The following is a 22,828-nucleotide window of genomic DNA, read 5'->3' as shown; positions in this document are numbered from 1 at the left end:
CAAGCACAATTTCGGTACGATTTAGAGTTTGTTTTGTGTTTCAAATTCTTTTCCTTCTCCACCGTGATGTTGTTGCTGATTGGAGCTCTGTTTTGCCTTGTGAATTGACGTTTCATAACTTACTTACACACCAAGTGTTGGGTGAAATGTATGAACCGAAACCTTTCGCTTTTCTACCTTGAAACTTCTTGATTGCAGGTCTGTGACACTGTCATCTCGTTGTGGTCGGAGAATTTTTGGAGAATTGGTGTTGTATCAGCCACTTTGCAACTCGCACACCAAATGTTTGGTAAAATTCCTTAACCAAATTTCTTTTCTTTTCTGTTTCGGTTTCTTGTAATTAAGGTGCTGAATTGTCGTGCTATTGGTGATGATTGTTGGAACGGTTTTAAGTTGCTGCAAGCTTGTTGTGGTTATTTACAAAGTATCCGTGATTTCTTTCACTGACAATCTTTTCCCTCCACGTATCAGCCCTGCTTTGACCGTCAAAATAATTGGATGCAGGTTCACGAACTTCGCCGTATGTGTGTTGTTGCTGCATTATATCATCTGGTTTGATATCCAGCCTGCGCTTTTTCAGCAAGTGGGATTATTTGGATCTTGAATGAAAGATCCTGCAACTTGTGCACCCATTTGGTGCGAAGACGGTCCAGTTTGAGAAGCAGGCAAATGCATAGAACTTGAAGCACCCTGCAGCTTCTGTTGATTCTGCTGCAATTGGTGAGCCTTATGATCTTGATGAGACCTTTCGTGTGTGTTACGGATTGGTGAACTTATATAGAATTGTTGTAATTGGTGTTATGCAGGATTTTAAGTATGACATATTCCTGGGAGCTACACCCTTAGAACCTGTACCGTGCAACCGGTCCCTTAATGTATACTTGTATTGTTCTTGCAACATCTGCTTCTCTCCACGAACGTTGCCTTTGAAGTTCTCGCATTCGGTTGAGCATTACGTGTTGTTTGTAAAAGCTGCATTCACTTATCCAGGACTGCTGTCTAAAGTAAGACTAAAACATGTCGGATGGTCGACTGAATTAGTTCTCACGCCATCACAGGTAAAAACATCAACAACCTTCTGGTTGCATTCATAGGCAGCTGTAGAATTTCCATTCAAATCATGTTCATCTGCACATTCAAGATGATCTTTTCTAACCCTTAGCAACTTGTTCTCTTGTTCAACTTTGCAGAGATCAGTGCTTGCGAGAAAGGGCGCCCTTGTGGAGCCAAGAATATGTGTTGGCGGCGACGAAACAACCGTGAAAGTCATCATTTGAGCCCTTGAGCGCTCATGTGCCTTTATTGCCTTTTGTTGATTTTTTTAACTTGTTCTTCAAACAGTAACATAATTACTTTTGTAAGTGGTTAGCTTTTGGCTTTGTAAGCGAATTATATCAATAATTACCGTGTGTTTTTTTTAATCATAATATGTACTGAATTTGTTTCAAGCTTGAGCTATTCCAGTCTTGGAAGTAAAAATGCGGTTGAGAATAGCTGCGAGTCGCACACCACCTTGAGCCAACCTTTTCTCCACAATAGGCAGTCGAGAAAGGAAGTACTCATCTTTTAAAGTGCTTCCCGGTGTAGCATTCCTATACGCAAACTTGCATGCCAAGCTAACGCTCTCAGAAGCATACCAATCTGGACATGCTGTGTAGTTGTATGCACAATGTTCCCAAATAGATACATCATTTGACCAAATATCAGTAATATTCCGTTGAATAGCCTGTATCATAGTTGAAAGATCTGAGCCATAGAACATTTTCAGAGCAGACTCAATAATCATGTTATCCCATACATGATGAAGATTTGTTTTCCTCCTGTACCAACGAACTGTTATCGAGTTTCCACCTAGGTCTCCGGTAAAACCAACATGTAGGGGCTGATGTACATCCCCAACAAAATGTGACAAGAACAAAAGTGCCTCTGTCAAATTATAGTTAAATTTAGATGAAGCATCCGCATAAGCTAATTTTAATTGCATCGTATAATTGTGAATTACTCCAGTAACACACCTATGCTTTCGTCCATAAGAATCATGACAATCTCTGCAGTATTGATAATTACACAAGAAATCAGGTGTATCAGCATAATGCAAAGCACTACTCCAATGATAATGGAAGCGAATTTCATCAGGCCAAGAGCAAAGTGCAGCAAGATCGCCATGAGCAGAATCTGGAAGCAGTTGTTTCACTGCAAAAAGAGCATCTTCACTAAGATACTCCTGTGTAATTTTACAAACCACATAGTGTCCCTCTTTTCCCCAACCAAGAACTGTTGGTATCAGTAACAGAACTAAGAGTGCTATCAATCGATCATCACTACCGATAGACATAGAAGAAATCATCGAGATTGTGTTTCCATAAATATTGCACGGTTCATAGGAGTACCATTCTTTTCATTCTCCAAATAGAAAGAGCTCAAAGAAGAATCTGTCTGGTACGGTGAAAATCGGCCTGAGTACCGAAACAGAAAGTTGATCTGGATACCAAAATAAATGGTAACACAGGAATACCCATGGCCTGAACGCCGCACATTAGTCTGAACACTAAGCATCAGAATATGAGAGTATCAATGTTGGTCTGATCACCGGAAATCTGGTCTGAACACCACTTCGATCTGAAAATCGGAAAATTGGCCTGAATGCCACAAGTACTTCGACTTGATCGTCGGAAACTTCTTCGATCTGAATATCGGAAAAACTGGCCTGAATGCCACTTCGGTCTGGATACCGGAAACTGGCCTGAATGCCACAAGTTGCATCGACCTGAATGTCGGAAACTTCTTCGATCTGAATATCGGAAACTGGCCTGAATGCCACTTCGGTCTGGATACTGGAAACTGGCCTGAATGCCACAAGTTGCATCGACCTGAATGTCGGAAACTTCTTCGATCTGAATATCGGAAACTGGCCTGAATGCCACAAGTACTTCGACCTGATCGTCGGAAACTTCTTCGATCTGAAAATCGGAAACTGGCCTGAATGCCACTTCGGTCTGGATACCGGAAACTTCATGCCTGTCAGCCTCGGCAGAAATAGGGAAAATGATAATTGAGGCGGCACGTGGGCCAACGACCTACGCCGGGGATAATAAGTCAAGAACAACCTTCAGTCTGAATACTGGAAGCAACTTCTGGCTTATCATTGGGGATACCGAGAATGTTTCATGCTTACATGCGTATGTTTGAATTTTTCAATGGTGTAATGCTCCATGAAAATGGAAATGCTACGCGATTTGGGAGGATGCAATGCAATATGATTCTACATGCAGGGATGCGAAATGCTGGGGAGGATGCCAAGCCGAAGCAAGGAATCCTGTTGGGGAAATGATCACAATCTTCTGGACCCTGGCAAGGCTGCTGGAGATGCACAACGCAAAGGACTATGTGGGGAAATGACCCGCCACACGGTGTTCTAGCAATGACGAGATTCCGAGACTCTGACTGGGGAGAGAACGGCGCTGAAAACCTGTTGTTGGGGAAAGCGATAGTGGTTATGGCAACCATAATCTACGAGAGATGACTCAGCAGGGGGGGGGGGGGAAACACCGATACGGTACCGAGATTATGTTTCAAGGAAAGAGATCATCGATCTGGCATCGAACTCTGAGGAGTAGATGCTTCTGCTGGGAAGATACAGTCTGACACTGTCAACTCCGCTGGGGATATATAGTCTGGCACTGTCAACTCTATTGGGGAGTGTATAGTCTGAATCACATGCTTGGGGAAGCACCATAGTGAGAACCTGCTGGAATCTTAAGGAAATGCCCCAAGTGTACCTGTTCTGAATAGACGATTCAAAGTACTTAAAATTTACAGCAATTTTAAATGTTCATTGAGCATGTACCTGTAAAGCTCTTATGTTTCATGATGCAATGTTTATCAAAAATTCGGACGTCATTTTTGCAAACAAAACAGTAAAATGAAAATGAACACAGAGATGTACTGAATAACATGATTTTATTGATTGAATGGCCTCTAAATAGGCGTTTACATCAGGAAGCAATCCCTGGAAAGAGGTAATCGCAAAACAAGAATTAATCTAATGGCAATGTGAAATGGATTTCTATTGGGTTCCAATTCTGCTATGACTTGCCCGTCTTCAAGATCTTCCAGATGATCAGCCTTCTGAAAAGGTGATTAGATTGTTTTCTTCCTTTTGAAAGTTTCCAGTCATCGACATGAGATGAGATTCAGAACTACTCAGAACGCAGTCATTCGCTTAATCCCCAACTTTTGTCTGGATCGCCCTTTCGGGTTTTCAATCCACCGGGATACCCATTTTTGCCTAAGTTACCTTCTCAGGTTTTCAACTTACCGGGTGTACGATCTTTTCATTTTTAAATCCCTAATTTTTGCCCGAACCTTTTCATTTTCTTGGTTCGTCAGGATGCCCATTTTTGCCTGGACTATTCTTTTTACTGTCCAGCGGGTCTATTTTATGCGAAGTATTTTTTAACTGCGTCTGAGTTTACCGGGGAAGTGAAATCTTCACCATCCATCGTTGCAAGCATTAAGGCCCCACCATCGAAAACCTTGGTGACGATATACGGTCCCTCATAGTTAGGAGTCCACTTGCCCCTGTGATCCGTCTGAGGAGGAAGGATCCTTTTCAACACCAAATCTCCGACTTGGAAACATCGAGGGCGCACTTTCTGGTCAAAGGCTCTCTTCATCCGACTCTGATACAACTGCCCATGACAAATGGCTGCCATTCGCTTCTCTTCGATAAGACTCAACTCATTGAACCTTGTCCGAATCCATTCAGCTTCATCTAGCTTGACATCCAACAGGACTCTTAGAGAAGGAATCTCCACTTCAACAGGTAGAACTGCTTCCATACCATACACCAGGGAGTAAGGGGTCGCCCCGGTCGACGTACGTACTGAAGTGCGGTACCCATGCAAGGCGAAGGGTAGCATTTCGTGCCAATCTCTGTACGTAACGACCATCTTCTGCACAATCTTCTTTATGTTCTTATTTGCTGCCTCAACAGCACCGTTCATCTTAGGACGATAGGGGGAAGAATTGTGATGCTGAATGTTGAAGTTCTGGCACAACTCCCTCATCATTTTGTTATTGAGATTGGAACCATTATCAGTAATGATTCTTTCGGGAATCCCATAGCGACAAATGATTTCTTTCTTGATGAAACGGGCAACCACATGTCTGGTGACATTCGCGAACGACGCTGCTTCGACCCACTTGGTGAAATAGTCGATGGCAACAAGGATGAAGCGATGCCCATTGGAAGCAGTCGGCTCAATCTTTCCAATCATGTCAATGCCCCACATTGCAAACGGCCACGGCGAAGACATCACATTCAGAGGATTCGGCGGTACATGCACCTTATCAGCATAAATCTGGCATTTATGGCACTTCCGAGCATACTTGAAACAATCTGATTCCATGGTCATCTAGTAATAACCCGCCCTTAACAATTTCTTAGCCATTGCATGTCCGCCGGCATGAGTACCGAAGGAACCTTCATGAACTTCCTGCATTAACATGTCCGCCTCGTGTTTGTCCATGCATCTGAGCAAAACCATGTCGAAGTTCCTCTTGTACAGCACATCGTCTTTGTTCAAGAAGAAACTGCCTGCCAATCTTCTCAAAGTCTTTCTGTCATTGTTGGATGCCCCTGCAGGGTACTCTTGATTCTTCAGAAAGCACTTGATATCGTGATACCAGGGCTTGTCATCGACCATTAGTTCAGCGGCAAACACATACGCGGCCCTATCGAGGCGCATAACATCGATCCTAGGAGCATGGTTCCACCGAACCACCTTGATCATGGAGGATAGAGTAGCAAGAGCATCTGCCATCTGGTTCTCATCACGAGGTATATGATACAGCTTTACTGTTGTGAAGAAAGTCAACAGTCTTCTCGTGTAATCTCTGTAGGGGACCAGAGTGGGCTGGAGAGTATTCCAATCACCATTCACTTGATTGATCACCAGAGCTGAATCTCCGAAGATGTCCAGAGTCTTAATTCTCAAATCAATGGCTTGCTCGATACCCAAGATACAGGCCTCGTACTCAGCTTCATTATTGGTGCACTCGAAAGTCAGACGAGCGGTGAAAGGCATGTGGGCACCTTTCGGAGTTGTAATGACAGCACCAATTCCACTTCCTCTGGCATTGACGGCCCCATCAAACATTAAAGTCCACTTTTCATCTGGATCAGGTCCCTCCTCAACAACTGGCTCTTCACAGTCTTTCATCTTGAGGAACATGATGTCTTCATCGGGAAAATCAAACTTCATCGGCTCGTAATCATCAATCGGCTGCTGAGCAAGAATGTTTGACAGAATACTCCCTTTGATGGCTTTCTGGGATGTATACTGGATGTCGTACTCTGTCAGTACCATTTGCCAACGAGCAACCCTTCCGGTGAGAGCTGGCTTCTTAAATATGTACTTGACTGGATCCATTTTGGAGATCAGTAAAGTTGTGTGAGTCAGCATATATTGTCTCAATCGCTTAGCAGCCCATGCAAGTGCACAACATGTCTTCTCAAGCATTGAGTATCTCGACTCGCAATCTGTGAACTTCTTACTCAAGTAGTAGATGGCATGTTCTTTCCTGCCTGTCTCGTCGTGTTGACCGAGAACACAACCCATAGAATTGTCAAGTACTGTCAAGTACATAATCAGCGGTCTCCCTGAGACTGGAGGCATAAGGATAGGAGGATTCTGCAAATACTCTTTTATCTTTTCAAAAGCCCTTTGACAATCGTCGTTCCACCTGATAGCCTGATCTTTCCTCAACAATTTGAAAATTGGCTCACACGTGGCTGTTAGGTGAGAGATGAACCTTGCAATGTAGTTCAACCTTCCTAAGAAACCACGGACTTGCTTCTCTGTTCTTGGCTCAGGCATTTCTTGTATCGCTTTTACCTTGTCAGGATCCACCTCAATCCCTTTTCCACTAACAATAAAACGCAGTAGCTTCCTAGATCTCACCCCGAAAGTGCACTTGTTCGGATTAAGCCTCAGCTTGAATTTCCTTAACCGCTCAAACAGCTTCTGCAGATTTACCAGATGTTCTTCTTCTGTCTGAGATTTGGCAATCATATCGTCCACATAAACCTCGATTTCATGATGAATCATATCATGGAATAGAGTCACCATAGCTCGTTGATATGTTGCCCCAGCGTTTTTCAGACCAAACGGCATCACCTTGTAGCAGAAGGTGCCCCACGGGGTTATGAAAGTTGTCTTCTCCATGTCTTCTGGTGCCATCTTGATTTGGTTATAGCCAGAAAATCCATCCATGAAGGAGAATACCGAGAACTGAGCTGTGTTATCCACCAAAACGTCGATGTGAGGTAATGGGAAATCATCTTTAGGGCTAGCTCTGTTCAAATCCCGGTAGTCAACACACATCCGTACCTTTCCATCCTTCTTAGGTACTGGAACGATATTTGCAACCCATGGCGGATAATTGGTAACTGCTAGAAACCCTGCATCCAACTGTTTTTGCACTTCTTCCTTTATCTTGACAGCCATCTCTGGTCTTGTTCTTCTGAGCTTCTGCTTGACTGGAGGACAATCCTCTTTGAGAGGCAAACGGTGTACCACAATGTCTGTGTCAAGCCCTGGCATGTCCTGATAAGACCAAGCGAAGACGTCAACATACTCTTGCAGCAATTCAATCAACCCCTTCTTTACATCATCTTCCAAAGCAGCCCCTATCTTGATTTCTCTCTTGGCGTCCTCGGTGCCGAGATTAATCACTTCAGTAGACTCTTGATGCGGTTGAATGACCCTTTCCTCTTGCTTTAACATCCTGGCAAGTTCTTCAGGGAGTTCGCAGTCTTCATCACCCTCTTCTTCAGCTTGGAAGATTGGATTTTCGAAGTCGAAGCGAGCCATAGCAGAACTGTTATCAATAGGATCCGGTGATGTGCATCTGCATGAGTGATGGTATGTGCTTATGAGTGTGAACAGTGAGTGAAAACTAAACAAAACATTGCCAAATATTTTTATTCTTTTGAAATTTTGAAAATTGTAAAAATAGAAAAACAGTGAACAAGATTTTGAATGCAAAAGACGTCCTTCATTTATGATAAACAATGCAGGTATTCACATAGATGAGCCCTACAATGAGTCATTACGCCCTGGGCGGAACGTAAGACTTGGACATGCATGAATAAACAAAGAAAAATTACTCCTCTAGAAGAGTGACTTGGACAATTTCCTCGGAAGACCAATTGTTGATGACTTCACCAGGGATCCTCGGACGCACCCAGTTGTCGATGTCGCAATCACTATCTCCATTTTCATCGTTGATCGCAGAGATCTGGCCATATTGGATGACGCCAGCACTAGAGAAAGTAATCGGCCCCTGACGAGTCTGAAGTGCTGAAGTTGTAGAAGTCAGTGCTGGTTGATACCCAATCCCGAACTTGTCGTCTTTCATTGGTAACTCCAACAGACGTCCCCAACCGGGAGCAATACCTGAATCCACCAAGGCTTGCGCTTGCTTGAAGGATGAGATAGGGGCTCCTGCTTTAACCCCTTCCACCGGAGCTGCATCCTTGATCTGAACTGACTCAAAGGCCTGACAGAGAGTCTCATGAATTTCACCTTCTACCTCTACGTACTTGAAGGTAGACAGGTTACTTATCAGAATGTCCTCCTCACCACAGACGGTGACAATTCTTCCATTGATTGGGAACTTGATCTTCTGATGCAGTGTTGAGGAGACTGCCCCAGCATTGTGGATCCAAGGACGACCCAGAAGGCAACTGTACGAGGGACTGATATCCATCACATAGAATACGGTGTTGAAGGTTTGTGATCCAATCTGAATTGGCAATTCTACCTCTCCAAACACCGACCTCTTAGAACCATCGAAGGCTCTCACCATGAGATCGGAAGGTTTCAAGATCAAACCTTCTACTTCTAACCTTGATAGGGCTCTCTTGGGTAGCACATTGAGAGAGGAACCTGTATCCACCAGAACATGAGATAACACGGTGTCTTTGCATTCCATTGAGATATGCGAAGCTTTGTTATGGTTGCGTCCAGCTGGTGTTAAGTCAGAATCAGTAAAACCCAACCCGTTGCTTGCATGAACATTTGCAATGATCCCTTCTAGTTGGTTTACTGAGATCTCCTGAGGCACATATGCAGCATTAAGGATCTTCAGAAGTTCCTCCCTGTGTGCCTCTGAACACAACATGAGTGAGAGAATGGATATCTTAGACGGCGTCTGAATCAACTGATCGACTACTTTGTAGTCGCTTTTCTTTATGATTCTTAAGAGCTCGTCCACATCATTCGAGAAAGTAGGCTCTGAGCCAGCCTGGGGTGCAGAGGTACCCTCATTCACAACTTGTTTGCCTTTGGCCTTAGCCGCGGCATCAACACTATTATTTTGGGTAACAGGCGGCGAGAATAGCCTGCCACTCCTGGTGAATCGCCCGATTCCACCAACATTGTCCACTGCGAGACCTTCAACTTCGAGTTCAGACTTCTGACCCTCTTCTACCTTCAATGGTTGTTCCACCCCATGATCGTGCGTGTATACACTCCCCCCATAATGCCAAGGAATGGCCCTATCGCTTGTGAAAGGTAAAGGACCAGGGGTTGTGATTGTCATAGCGGCCGGTCGCACTGGTGGCACTGGTTGTGCTTCTGGCACACTAATCTGATTAGTCGGGTAAAAGATGGTGATAGTAGCGACATCATAGTCATACTCAGGAATCTCATTCATTGAAACAAAAACATCCGGAACACCGGAATCAAGTTCAGTTACATCAAAATCAGACACATTGTTTGGTATATCAGCAACAACATTTGAAAAATTAAATACATCAATGGGAAATACACAATCAGCAGGAATAACATCTGTGTATTCTTCAACAGCATCTTCAAACACCTCTTCAACTACCCCTTCAGCAAACTCTTTGACAGACAAGTCTTCAACTTGGAGGGTACCATTGTCAAGCAAGACCTGGATACCCTGCTGCAGCTTCAAGCAATCCTTACCCTGTGTAGCGCAATCTGTAACACCCTTCTAAAATACCCCAAATATTTAATTAAAATAGCAATATATCAATCATAGTAATTATGCAATTAAGGGTGTCACACAATCATTTCACACCATTCACCATAATAACTGTCATGCTCTTTTATTAATTCAAAACATAAAGCATTTGCACAATACGCAGCGGATAGAGATTAAATCAATCATGCAAAACATGTAGCATATTACATGTAAACTGGTTCACAACCAACAACAAAACATTTAAAACGTCCCATCCCGATGTTACATCTACCAGAGCATGACCCACTAAGGAACTACACTAGACTTCAAGTACTAGCTCCTACTCATCACTGCTCGTTACCTGAAAAATAGTTGTAAGGGTGAGTTCCTCAATCGATATAAAAAGCATTATAGCATATCATGAAATGCTAAGTAATTTAACACATTTCATCACCCAATTCAGATTACACATTCAGCAACGACAATATCAACGCAATCATACTCAGCATCAACACAACACACAACACACAACACACGTATAATACTGGAATACATCCATTCATATCATACGCCATACATACATTATGCAATGAGACTCCATGCATGCGGTACCGACTATTCGTGAACATATAGTTCACCTCACCGATCAAATCCAGATACGGCTACCAAGCCCACTAGTCCCACTCATTTGAGACCTAGTGACTCACTCACTAATTCCTCACCACGGGAATTAGCTACCACCCCAAGGGCCATGCTATGCACGCTAATCACCTAGCATGCAAACATCAACAACAATCCACAATGATTTACTCACTAATTCCTCACCATGGGAATTAGCTACCACCATAAAGGCCACAATATGCAAGCTAAATCACTTAGTCATGCAAACATCAACCACAATCCACAATGGACATATGCTCACACTCTAAGCCATAAAACAGTCCATCCACAATTACATACAATATATATATACATTCGCAACATTATGCATATTTTCACACATCATCAGCATATTTATCACATAATCATATCATGTCATGTCAAATAAGTCAATCACAGTATTAGCACCCTCTACTAATACCTATACTACTCAAAACAATGGGAAATGATCCCTACTATATCACATACCGATATAGGCCAACCATCAAATATGTACACAACATTTAAATACCAATTTTCCCACTTTTCAACAGTGTTAACCGGTTAACGCCCTGGGTTAACCGGTTAACGCAGACCAAAACACGCTTCCTGGCAAAACTTAACAGTGTTAACCGGTTAACGCCCTGGGTTAACCGGTTAACGCAGACAGAACAGCAATTTCTCAGAAATCACAACAGTGTTAACCGGTTAACACCCTGGGTTAACCGGTTAACGCAGACAAAACAGCAATTTTTCACAATTCATAACAGTGTTAACCGGTTAACACCCTGGGTTAACCGGTTAACGCAAGACAGAAATCTGTTCCTGCGCTAACACGAAGCAGAATGCAGAATTCTCCGCATTTTCCGCCGTTGGAGGACTTCCGGACCTCCGATTCCGATTCCGTAAAAAGCTATACGTTCGGGAAATCACAACTCACACAAATACAGATTCAATTACAGCTTTAACACAACTTATCCAACACAATTTTTCAGCATTCGACATCCCAATTAGGGTCAATTCAACGGTTTATCACTACCCATTACATGTTAAACCATAATACCCATTAAACGACGATAAACCCCCTTACCTGAGTTAATCCGGCGAATCTTTAAGCTTCAAGCTTTTCTCTTCTCCAACCTTCTTCCTCTTGCTCTGCCTCTTTGCCCTTTTCCTCTTTTTGAGCCGCTTCTCTGTTTTCACGTGAAAACTCTTTTTACCCAAATGGAACTTTTTTTTCCTTATTTCCAACTTATATATTTTCCAATAATTATTATTCCAATAAAAATAATAATAATAATAATCCAAAAATTCCAATTATTTAATTAAATTAATAAATATAATATTAACTTAAATTAAATAATTATCTTATTTTTATCGGGGTGTTACACAATCCAAACAACCTTTCCCACAACCGGGGAAAACGTCGACCTTCAGCAAGCATTCCTTAATTTCCAACAACGGAGTCTTCAACTTCAACACATCCTTAATGGACTTGGCTTCTTCTTCCAGCATATTCACGTTTGCACCACCATGCTGTGGCATGGGATTGTTGACGACATTAGGAGATGGTGCAAGGTTGATGGCCTTTGAATCTATGAGGTCCTGAACTACGTGCTTAAAAGCTTTGCAGTTCTCAATGTTATGGCCAGGTGCCCCAGAGTGGAAGCTACACCTAGCGTTGGCGTCGTAACCCACTGGAAGCCTACCAACAGGAGGAGCCAGAGTGCGTAATTGCACAAGTTGTAATTGTTGAAGACTAGAAAGCAACTGAGCGTACGACATTGGAAGAGTGTCGAAACGCCGATCCATCATCCTCTGCCTCTGTTGATAGGCGGGTTTGTTACCTGGCTGTTGTTGTTGTTGATACTGAGTTTAATGACGTTGTGGTTGTTGTTGTCGTAGTGGTGCTGCAGCCGAAATAGTCACAGCTGCAACATACGGTTGCTGATGATAGTTTTGAAAATTATTCCTCCTGTTTTGATATGAAGACACAGAATTCACACCCCCCTCCCTCTGCTTCTGTCCTCCCATAAATGGCTTCTTTACTCCTGATGAAGATCCACCTCCATTGTGGCTCTTGTAGGTCTTCAGGTAATTCTCTACCCTCTCTCCGGTAGAGACCACATCAGCAAAGTTGGAGGCATTGCACCCCATCAGACGCTCCAGGTAAGGTTCAGGCAGCGTATTCATGAACATGTTGGTCATTTCCTTTTCCAACATAGGAGGCTGAACACGAGAAGCTGTCTCTCTCCAGCGTTGGGCGTATTCCCTGAAGCACTCATTGCTTTTAAGAGACAGACTCTGAAGTTGAGTTCTGTCCGGAGCCATGTCTGCATTATACTGATACTGCTTCACAAAAGCTTCCGCCAAATCCCTCCAGCAACGGATGTGGGCTCTATCCAACCTCATGTACCATTCCAGGGATGCCCCAGCTAGGCTGTCCTGGAAGAAGTACATAAGTAGCTTCTCGTCATCAGAGTATGCAACCATCTTTCGGAAGTAGGCTTGCACATGGGTCTTCGGGCAAGAGCTACCATTGTACTTGTCAAAGATTGGGACTTTGAACTTCGGTGGGACCCTCACGCCTGGGACCAATCCCAAGTCAGAAACATCTACCCCCAGGGGGTTTTGTCCTTCTACCGCCTTCAGCCTCTCCTCTAATCTCCTGAACATGGGATCCATGCCATGGCCTAAACCAAAGTCTTCTGGCAGCAAGAACTGATCATCTTGATCATCGTGAATGGGTTGTTGATCGTGGTTGTTATGTGGGATCGGGACAGGCCCCGGTCCATTAACCTCTGCAATTGGAGGATCAGTCACGACCTCTGGTTGAGTAGTTGCGGGATTCCTTTGTATCATTTGTCTAATCTCTTGCTGTCCTTGCGCTACTCCCTGAACCACATCCATGAATTGGTTCATGCGGACCCTCATCTTAGCAAGTTCTGCTTGTAGACTTTCCATTGCTTTCTGCTGGTTTCTGCGGGTTCCGTACCGGTGAATTCCTGAATCAGCTATCCTGCTAGTGGAACACCAAATAATATGAGAACACCGCAGCGGTACCTGTTATGCAAGATATGAAAATGAATATGTAAATGCAATGACATGTTTATCAAATCCAAAAGGTATTCTACCCCCTTGATTCCAGTCTCACATCAGGTGAATAGTGCAAGAAGACCGAGTCATGGATAAACTTCTGAGATCGATATGCAATAAAGGGAAACCATCATACAAACAAGTTCAAGGAAAGGGGCCTTAGCCGAAAGTACATCAAAAGAGGATCTCCACCACAAGCCTGTGGATCATCACCACACAACAACAAAGCAATAAGTAAAAGGAGGAGCAATAATTAGGACTCAGCCTCCTGTGTACAAACCATGAGGACTGCTCCTCACTTCAGCCAACAATGCTATCGTGTCAGGATGATCTGGGAATTCTATCAAGCGCCGGATAAGCAGATTCCTTTGGTGAATAACTCCATCCAACTCGTTGATGTGCTCTCTGTAGTAATTCCCATCATCTTCTCCGAATACCTCTTCAAGTCTGGATTTCTTCAAACCTGCCAACACCTTAAGTTCTTCCATCTGTCCTCGAGCCTCATTGAGTTGATCGGTGATGTAACCATTGGTAGAACGGGCGCACAGAAGCTCATTGTTCTTCTCCTTCAGCAAAGTCTTCAATTTCTCCATCTGACCAGTCAGTTCGGTCACCATCTCCTCCTCCTTTTCCTTCCGAGAAGTTGAAAATGCATCCCATCGCTCTTGCCACCCTGCCAATTTACCATGAGCATCCATTAATTGTTACTTGACTCGCTTCAACTCAGAACTGGATGATCCCAAGGCCTTGTCTGTCTTCCTGAAGAAGCCCACCTCCACAGCTAATTTCCTTTCTGCTTCCCCTTGCAATCTGACGGCTTCCCCCTTCTGATATTCTGCCTCATGGAATTGATGCATATAGTCTTGCAACTTCACACTTAACTCCGAGTTTTCAATTTGAAGCTCCTCCATGGCTTTCTTCAATTTGTCATACTCCTCTCGGCTCACCATTGTTGACTGCGCAGGAGTAGGTGGATACAAAGGTTCTTCAATAGGAAACGGCAGACCAAACTCTTCGACTCTTCCTTGAAGCCACTCTCCATACTGAGCATAAGTTCTACAATCTCCTTTTCCAAGCACAGTTCTTCCTCTCTTGATCACCTTGAGCCAGGCCTCAGCTGCCTTACGGGATACAGTCAAATCAGGCGAAGAATGGAAAAACAGAGATTCTTCCACATCCTTTTCCAAAGGCGGAGTTCTTAAAGCATATCCAAACTGTCTGACTGCTAGAGAAGGATTATAGTTGATTCCTCCTCTTCTTCCTACCAACGGTACATTTGGGAAGTTCCCACAACTGTGAATAATATCCGCCCGAAGCAAGCTCCGGTCAGACCACCAAGAAATATCTTCAGCTCTCAACCCCATCAATCTCTTCGACCAACTCAACGAGTCCTCGACATCAACGAACGCTCCTGATTTGGGTAGGTGAGAACTGAACCACTTATAAAACAAAGGCGCACAACAATTCAATAATCCTCCCTTTCTATTCTCATTCCTGTGGTGCACCGAATGAAAGAAATCTCCTAGCAAGGTCGGCACTGGATTTCCCAACACGAAGAGGCGTATTGCGTCCATGTCCACAAATTTGGCAACATTAGGGAACAGGACAATCCCATACACACAAAGAGCCAACACAGCATTGAAACCCCTCTGCTCACCATCTTCAAGTTTCTTCTTTGCTTCTCCCAGCAAGAAACTCAAATGAAAACCACTGACTCCTCCCTTCTGACACATATTAGCCTTCAAGACTGATTTCCCCAAACATGTGGCCGAAGCAACCATGCTGAGATCGGGCAGAAACTCAGAACTGTAGAACAACAACTGTGACTTGATAGGAACTCTGAGAAAACTGGCAATCTCCTCCAAAGTAGGGACCAAAATATAATCCGGGAATGTGAAACACCTCAATGGAGGGTCATAGAACTGCAGCAGTGTGAATAGAGCGTCATGTTGATCCTTGGAAAGAACCGTGACGAAACTTAGAATCAAACCGTAATCCTTTCGGAATCCTTCTAGAGAATCAGGATCCATTAACTTCATCAACTGTTGAATAGGCTCCAGACAGACCACCGAAAACTTGTAGGCGACATGTCTCTTTATGCCAATATCCATCTCTAGAGAACCAGAAAAAACCGACCGGAATCAAGAAGAAGATGTAAACCCCCTAGAAATGGATAAACATGTGTTAAATGATATGAATGCGGAATGATGTGATGCAATGCAGTGACATGGAAATCAGGACTGCTGTATCTGCTTGAACATCTGTCGGGTTGCACTGTCTGAAGAGAAAACCCACTGAAGAATATAATATAAGATCAAAACTCTGCTCCAGAAAACCGGGTTGGTTGGAGGTTAAGGTTCTAAGAACAGAAGTTTGTCAGCTTTAGCCCTTCAGTCGAGAATAATACATTTACCACTGAAGGTTTGGCATTATTACGGGATAAAAGACCTCTGCTGACTCCCCTCAACAGGATATCCTAAAGCAAGTTCCCAGTCTCGGGGTCCTCGGATTGAGCAACGAGAATGCGCCCACCAGAGCTAACATAATCACGTCTCGGAGGAGAGGCCTCGACTGAGTTCTCGGGAAATGGTCACCAGAGTCGACGATTTCTAAAGGAATATCTATCGTTATGGAACACCCATAGGACAAAATATATCCAACAGAAACCTCGTCTGGAATGTGGGTCTCATGAACGACTTAACGTAGCAACATGCCACGCAAGCCTCATGACTATCCACTCTAACACTTATGTGTATGCTCAAGCCTGGGTAGTGGGCTTATCTCTCATAGAACATCCCCACCCCAACAAACAAACAACCCAACAGAGCCAACAGACACAACAATGATATGTACACAATGCAAAAGATAAAGCAGATAAATGCTTGGAAATAAATAACTGTACAAAAGCATAAACACCCAACAAATAAGACACCTACAAAAGCTAGGAGGGACTCGCTTAGGGAAATCGGCTCCCCAGCAGAGTCGCCAGCTGTCGCGGTCTAAAAAAATATAGAGGTGCGAAAAAAACAACCGGCGAAAGAAAATGACAGAAGAGTCGCCACCGTGCATTATTTATCCCAAAGGAGGGAAAGGAAACGCTCGAAGTAAACCTGAAGAGAGGAAAGGAAAAGACAAGGTCTCGCAACCAAATCTTGGGTTCGGGAGTCGATTATGCGAAGGGAAGGTATTAGCACCCCTACGCATCCGTAGTACTCTACGGGATCCACTCTTGTTGTTTCTTGTCTAAAGGGTGTGTGTTTATCTAATGTACTATTTACTAAAAGAAAGGGTCAAAGAAAATGACTTGCACGGATGTCGCATCCATTGCATACGTATCTCATCTGGAATGAGAATTAGAGTCTTCGTAGCTCGGCTACCTATGGGTGAAAGAGATGTGTGCTCGCTAAGACATCGCGTCTTATGCCTACGTATCTCATCGGGAATGAGAATCAGAGCAAAACGTAGCTCAGCTAACTACGGAAGTAAGGGTCTCGATTGCAACTAGGGCAAGAGAAAGGGAATGTCTCGATCGCAACGAGGGCGAGAGAAAGGATCGCAACAAGGGCGAAAACAAACAAGGATTAGTTGTTAGTCGTTAGTCAAACTCGGCAAGACATCGCATCTTGTGCCTACGTATCTCATCTGAACATGAGAATCAGAGTTGCCGTAGTTCGGCTACATAGGGATTGCCATCTGAACATGGACTTACAAAGGAGGACACCAGTTGTGTCAAAGGAGAGTGGGCAATGCGTCCACATCCTAGCAGTAGGTGTCGCAGCTCGCTGAATCGAGTCTTAGGCAGTTACCTCTTTGCAATAGGATGGATTGACATGCCACAAGATCGGAGACGCACGGAAGGTCTAAAAGAAATGGGGAAGTTCTGCCCTAGAGTTGTCATGCAATATGTACTTAGGTGTTAGGATTTACAAATCTACATTCGGAAAAGCGTCATTTATCTCTACTCAACAATCGTGGCCGAAACATTGTTTTGTATCTCTTAAGGCAATATATCTTTCATTTTAAAAGGTTTTTGATTGGTCGCACGGCGGCGAGAAAAAAGAGTTTGATTGGTTGGATGTGCTTTGAGTGATGGCGAGAACTAGGATTGGCGAGATATACATCTCGAATCCTAGCCTCAGGAGTGCATGGTATACACCATGTTCCATTTCCATCTTTATTAAAAAGGGTTAAGATAGGAATTAAGTATTTTGGAATTTGATTGAGAAAGGGTTTGAAGAAACCGCATTGACAATTTTAGACGATGGCGAGAGCTAAGATTGGCGAGATATACATCTCGAATCCTAGTCTCAGGAGTGCATGGTATACACCATGTTCCATTTCCACCTTTATTGAAAAAAGTGTTAAATAAGAATTAGGTATTTTGAGTTTTGTTGTGAAAATGACTTGACCTAGATCAAGTATTGATGGACGTTTGAGAAAGATTTGAATGAGTGTTTGAGAAAACAAAGTGGGTAAATTGGATGATGGCGAGAGCTAGGATTGGCGAGATATACATCTCGAATCCTAGTCTCAGGAGTGCGTGGTATACACCACGTTCCACTTCCATCTTTATTGAAAAAAGTCTTGACTATGAATTAATATTTTTTGAGTTTTTATTAGAGAAAATGGCTTGACGTTGAATCAAGCATTTGATGAAAGTTTGAAAGAAAAGGAATAGAATAGGAGGGCGAAATGAATTGATTTGTTTATTGAGAAAATACTCGACGTTGGATCGAGTCATATTTTTGTATTTTTTTCAGAAATGGTGGATTTTACTCTTAGGTTAGTGTCTAAAACAAATAGAGAAATAAAACAATACAACATTATATACACATTGGGGAAGTGGGGTACATTTTGTCAAATGGGGATTCAAAATCATGAAATAATTAGATCAGGCCCAAACAACAAATGATGCGAAATATGAGTGTAAGTGCAAGAGAACCGGCTCATTGTAAGAAAGCCCAAGAGTAAGCTATGTGAGGTTGATGGCGACGCTTAAAAAGCAATCGACTTACAAGGGTGTCGAAAAATGGGCTCGATATTAAATCGAGAAAAATATGATTTTTTATGGTTTTAAAATGGTTTTGAATGAATGATGAAATTAAAAGAAAACAAATCTATGTTATGATAATGAACTATGAAAATAATAAAGCATAAACATAACAAAAAATATTAAAAGAAAATAAAATGCTAAAAGAAAAAAAAATGCTAAAAGAAAATAAAATGCTAAAAGAAAATGCTACATATGAGTATTGAACCCACCCCACTCAAGACTATGATACTACCCTTCCCCACCAGACCACTCATGACTAGTTATTATTTTGATGCTAGATTGGATAAATAAACTAAAACGGATTAAAAATCAGAATTAAAATAAAAAACTAATAAAAAAAGAAAACTGTTGGACTAACCTAATTAAACCCAGCCGCCTGGCTGTTGGGTTTACAATGGGGGATAAGTTGAAAACATAAAACAATTATTAACTAAATAACCTAGGAATTTTAAACAAAAATCTTTAATGTTTCAAAAAACTTATTCTGTTTAAAATAAATTTTAAAAAAAGAAAATAAGGAAACCAAAGCAGAAGACACTTCCGTCTCCTTTCTCACAATCTCACGAATTCTCTATCAAACTCAAAGAATCTCTCTCTCTCATCGTCCTCAACCTTCGCTTATCAACCTCAACGAAACCTCTCTCACACCACGTAGCCGCTTCCATCTCAATCTCCCTTTCGCTCTCAATCTCACTCAATCGTCCTCAACCTCACCCAATCGTCTCTCAAACGCGTCCAACCCTCTCTCTCTCAAAATCGCTCAATCGTCCTCAACTAATCTCTCTCAAACTCAGACGCTCATTCAAACTCAAATGCTCAACAAAAGAAATCTCACCTTTGGCGACGACGAATCAGGTGAGCTTAAATCTTCCTCCTCCTTTCCAATACCGGTTTTTTTGATTTGGGATTTAGGGTTTTGATTTGCTTTTAAGTTTCAATTCCGCCTCCGATTTTCGTTGTTAATTCCTCCTCTCCCTCCACTGATTCGTTTTCTATTTATGCTTCACAAATTAGGGTTTCAAAGGGTGTCTTTGATGTTCCAGAAGAGTAACTCTGCAAAGCACTTTGGATGTTCTCAGAATCAAATCGCCCTGTTAATGCTAAAACCGAAAATGGTATTCTGAGCTCGTGCTTTCTTCCTTATTTTTGTCTTAATTCTAATTTGGGAACTTTTCTGACTTTTAACGCTTGCCAATTGACCCTACCTTTTTTACTGCAGTGAAATTGGTAAGCTTTGGTTCAGAGTTTCATATTCGAAACCAAGATTCGTTATGTGTTCAGCTCAAATTTCTTTGTGAAATCCTGTTACGGTATACAACTCGGTTCAACGGTGCGATTTTGGTACGGTTCAAGCACAATTTCGGTACGATTTAGAGTTTGTTTTGTGTTTCAAATTCTTTTCCTTCTCCACCGTGATGTTGTTGCTGATTGGAGCTCTGTTTTGCCTTGTGAATTGACGTTTCATAACTTACTTACACACCAAGTGTTGGGTGAAATGTATGAACCGAAACCTTTCGCTTTTCTACCTTGAAACTTCTTGATTGCAGGTCTGTGACACTGTCATCTCGTTGTGGTCGGAGAATTTTTGGAGAATTGGTGTTGTATCAGCCACTTTGCAACTCGCACACCAAATGTTTGGTAAAATTCCTTAACCAAATTTCTTTTCTTTTCTGTTTCGGTTTCTTGTAATTAAGGTGCTGAATTGTCGTGCTATTGGTGATGATTGTTGGAACGGTTTTAAGTTGCTGCAAGCTTGTTGTGGTTATTTACGAAGTATCCGTGATTTCTTTCACTGACAATCTTTTCCCTCCACGTATCAGCCCTGCTTTGACCATCAAAATAATTGGATGCAGGTTCACGAACTTCGCCGTATGTGTGTTGTTGCTGCATTATATCATCTGGTTTGATATCCAGCCTGCGCTTTTTCAGCAAGTGGGATTATTTGGATCTTGAATGAAAGATCCTGCAACTTGTGCACCCATTTGGTGCGAAGACGGTCCAGTTTGAGAAGCAGGCAAATGCATAGAACTTGAAGCAGCCTGCAGCTTCTGTTGATTCTGCTGCAATTGGTGAGCCTTATGATCTTGATGAGACCTTTCGTGTGTGTTACGGATTGGTGAACTTATATAGAATTGTTGTAATTGGTGTTATGCAGGATTTTGAGTATGACATATTCCTGGGAGCTACACCCTTAGAACCTGTACCGTGCAACCGGTCCCTTAATGTATACTTGTATTGTTCTTGCAACATCTGCTTCTCTCCACGAACGTTGCCTTTGAAGTTCTCGCATCCGGTTGAGCAATACGTGTTGTTTGTAAAAGCTGCATTCACTTATCCAGGACTGCTGTCTAAAGTAAGACTGAAACATGTCGGATGCTCGACTGAATTAGTTCTCACGCCATCACAGGTAAAAACATCAACAGCCTTCTGGTTGCATTCATAGGCAGCTGTAGAATTTCCATTCAAATCATGTTCATCTGCACATTCAAGATGATCTTTTCTAACCCTTAGCAACTTGTTCTCTTGTTCAACTTTGCAGAGATCAGTGCTTGCGAGAAAGGGCGCCCTTGTGGAGCCAAGAATATGTGTTGGCGGCGACGAAACAACCGTGAAAGTCATCATTTGAGCCCTTGAGCGCTCATGTGCCTTTATTGCCTTTTGTTGATTTTTTTAACTTGTTCTTCAAATAGTAACATATTACTTTTGTAAGTGGTTAGCTTTTGGCTTTGTAAGCGAATTATATCAGTAATTACCGTGTGTTTTTTTTTAATCATAATATGTACTGAATTTGTTTCAAGCTTGAGCTATTCCAGTCTTGGAAGTAAAAATGCGGTTGAGAATAGCTGCGAGTCGCACACCACCTTGAGCCAGCCTTTTCTCCACAATAGGCAGTCGAGAAAGGAAGTACTCATCTTTTAAAGTGCTTCCCGGTGTAGCATTCCTATACGCAAACTTGCATGCCAAGCTAACGCTCTCAGAAGCATACCAATCTAGACATGTTGTGTAGTTGTGTGCACAATGTTCCCAAATAGATACATCATTTGACCAAATATCAGTAATATTCCGTTGAATAGCCTGTATCATAGTTGAAAGATCTGAGCCATAGAACATTTTCAGAGCAGACTCAATAATCATGTTATCCCATACATGATGAAGATTTGTTTTCCTCCTGTACCAACGAACTGTTATCGAGTTTCCACCTAGGTCTCCGGTAAAACCAACATGTAGGGGCTGATGTACATCCCCAACAAAATGTGACAAGAACAAAAGTGCCTCTGTCAAATTATAGTTAAATTTAGATGAAGCATCCGCATAAGCTAATTTTAATTGCATCGTATAATTGTGAATTGCTCCAGTAACACACCTATGCTTCCGTCCATAAGAATCATGACAATCTCTGTAGTATTGATAATTACACAAGAAATCAGGTGTATCAGCATAATGAGAAGCACTACTCCAATGATAATGGAAGCGAATTTCATCAGGCCAAGAGCAAAGTGCAGCAAGATCGCCATGAGCAGAATCTGGAAGCAGTTGTTTCACTGCAAAAAGAGCATCTTCACTAAGATACTCCTGTGTAATTTTACAAACCACATAGTGTCCCTCTTTTCCCCAACCAAGAACTGTTGGTATCAGTAACAGAACTAAGAGTGCTATCAATCGATCATCACTACCGATAGACATAGAAGAAATCATCGAGATTGTGTTTCCATAAATATTGCACGGTTCATAGGAGTACCATTCTTTTCATTCTCCAATTTTATTCTTCAATTTTAAACTTACTTGTTTTTCTAGATGAATGACTTCGTAGAAATCATTAAACGTGAAGTGGTCATGAAGAGAAATGCAAATGACTGATTTGATGGGAAAAAATTTCAGAGTCAAAATCGGGGTATGACAGTGTTCTACCTCTGATATAGAGCTTCAAACAACACGAATTCTCCAAGCTTTTGATCCAATTTTGCTCTAGAAGTGTGATGGTGATGCTAGGTTAAGGAATTAAGCTTTGAAGATCAACTAATGATGTTGAAATTCAAGCTTGAA

At 42.4% G+C, this 22,828-nt stretch overlaps 2 protein-coding genes across 2 annotated transcripts; both read right to left on the bottom strand.

Moving 5' to 3' along the window:
- Positions 1 to 1,417: 1,417 nt before the first annotated feature.
- LOC127097047 (endonuclease 4-like) lies at positions 1,418 to 2,405 on the bottom strand. Its single transcript, XM_051035560.1, has one exon. The coding sequence runs from the start codon at positions 2,345 to 2,347 to the stop codon at positions 1,445 to 1,447; it is 903 nt and encodes a 300-aa protein (XP_050891517.1). The 5' UTR covers positions 2,348 to 2,405; the 3' UTR covers positions 1,418 to 1,444.
- A 19,142-nt stretch (positions 2,406 to 21,547) lies between these two features.
- Positions 21,548 to 22,541, bottom strand: LOC127097055 (endonuclease 4). The gene has a single exon (XM_051035569.1). The coding sequence runs from the start codon at positions 22,478 to 22,480 to the stop codon at positions 21,578 to 21,580; it is 903 nt and encodes a 300-aa protein (XP_050891526.1). The 5' UTR covers positions 22,481 to 22,541; the 3' UTR covers positions 21,548 to 21,577.
- Between the last annotated feature and the right edge of the window lie 287 nt (positions 22,542 to 22,828).

The sequence above is a fragment of the Lathyrus oleraceus genome, chromosome 6 (genome assembly GCF_024323335.1).
Source record: "Lathyrus oleraceus cultivar Zhongwan6 chromosome 6, CAAS_Psat_ZW6_1.0, whole genome shotgun sequence".
NCBI classification, from domain to species: Eukaryota; Viridiplantae; Streptophyta; class Magnoliopsida; order Fabales; family Fabaceae; genus Lathyrus; species Lathyrus oleraceus.
Note: the sequence above shows the minus strand (reverse complement) of the source record. Positions and strands in the feature narration are given on the sequence as shown.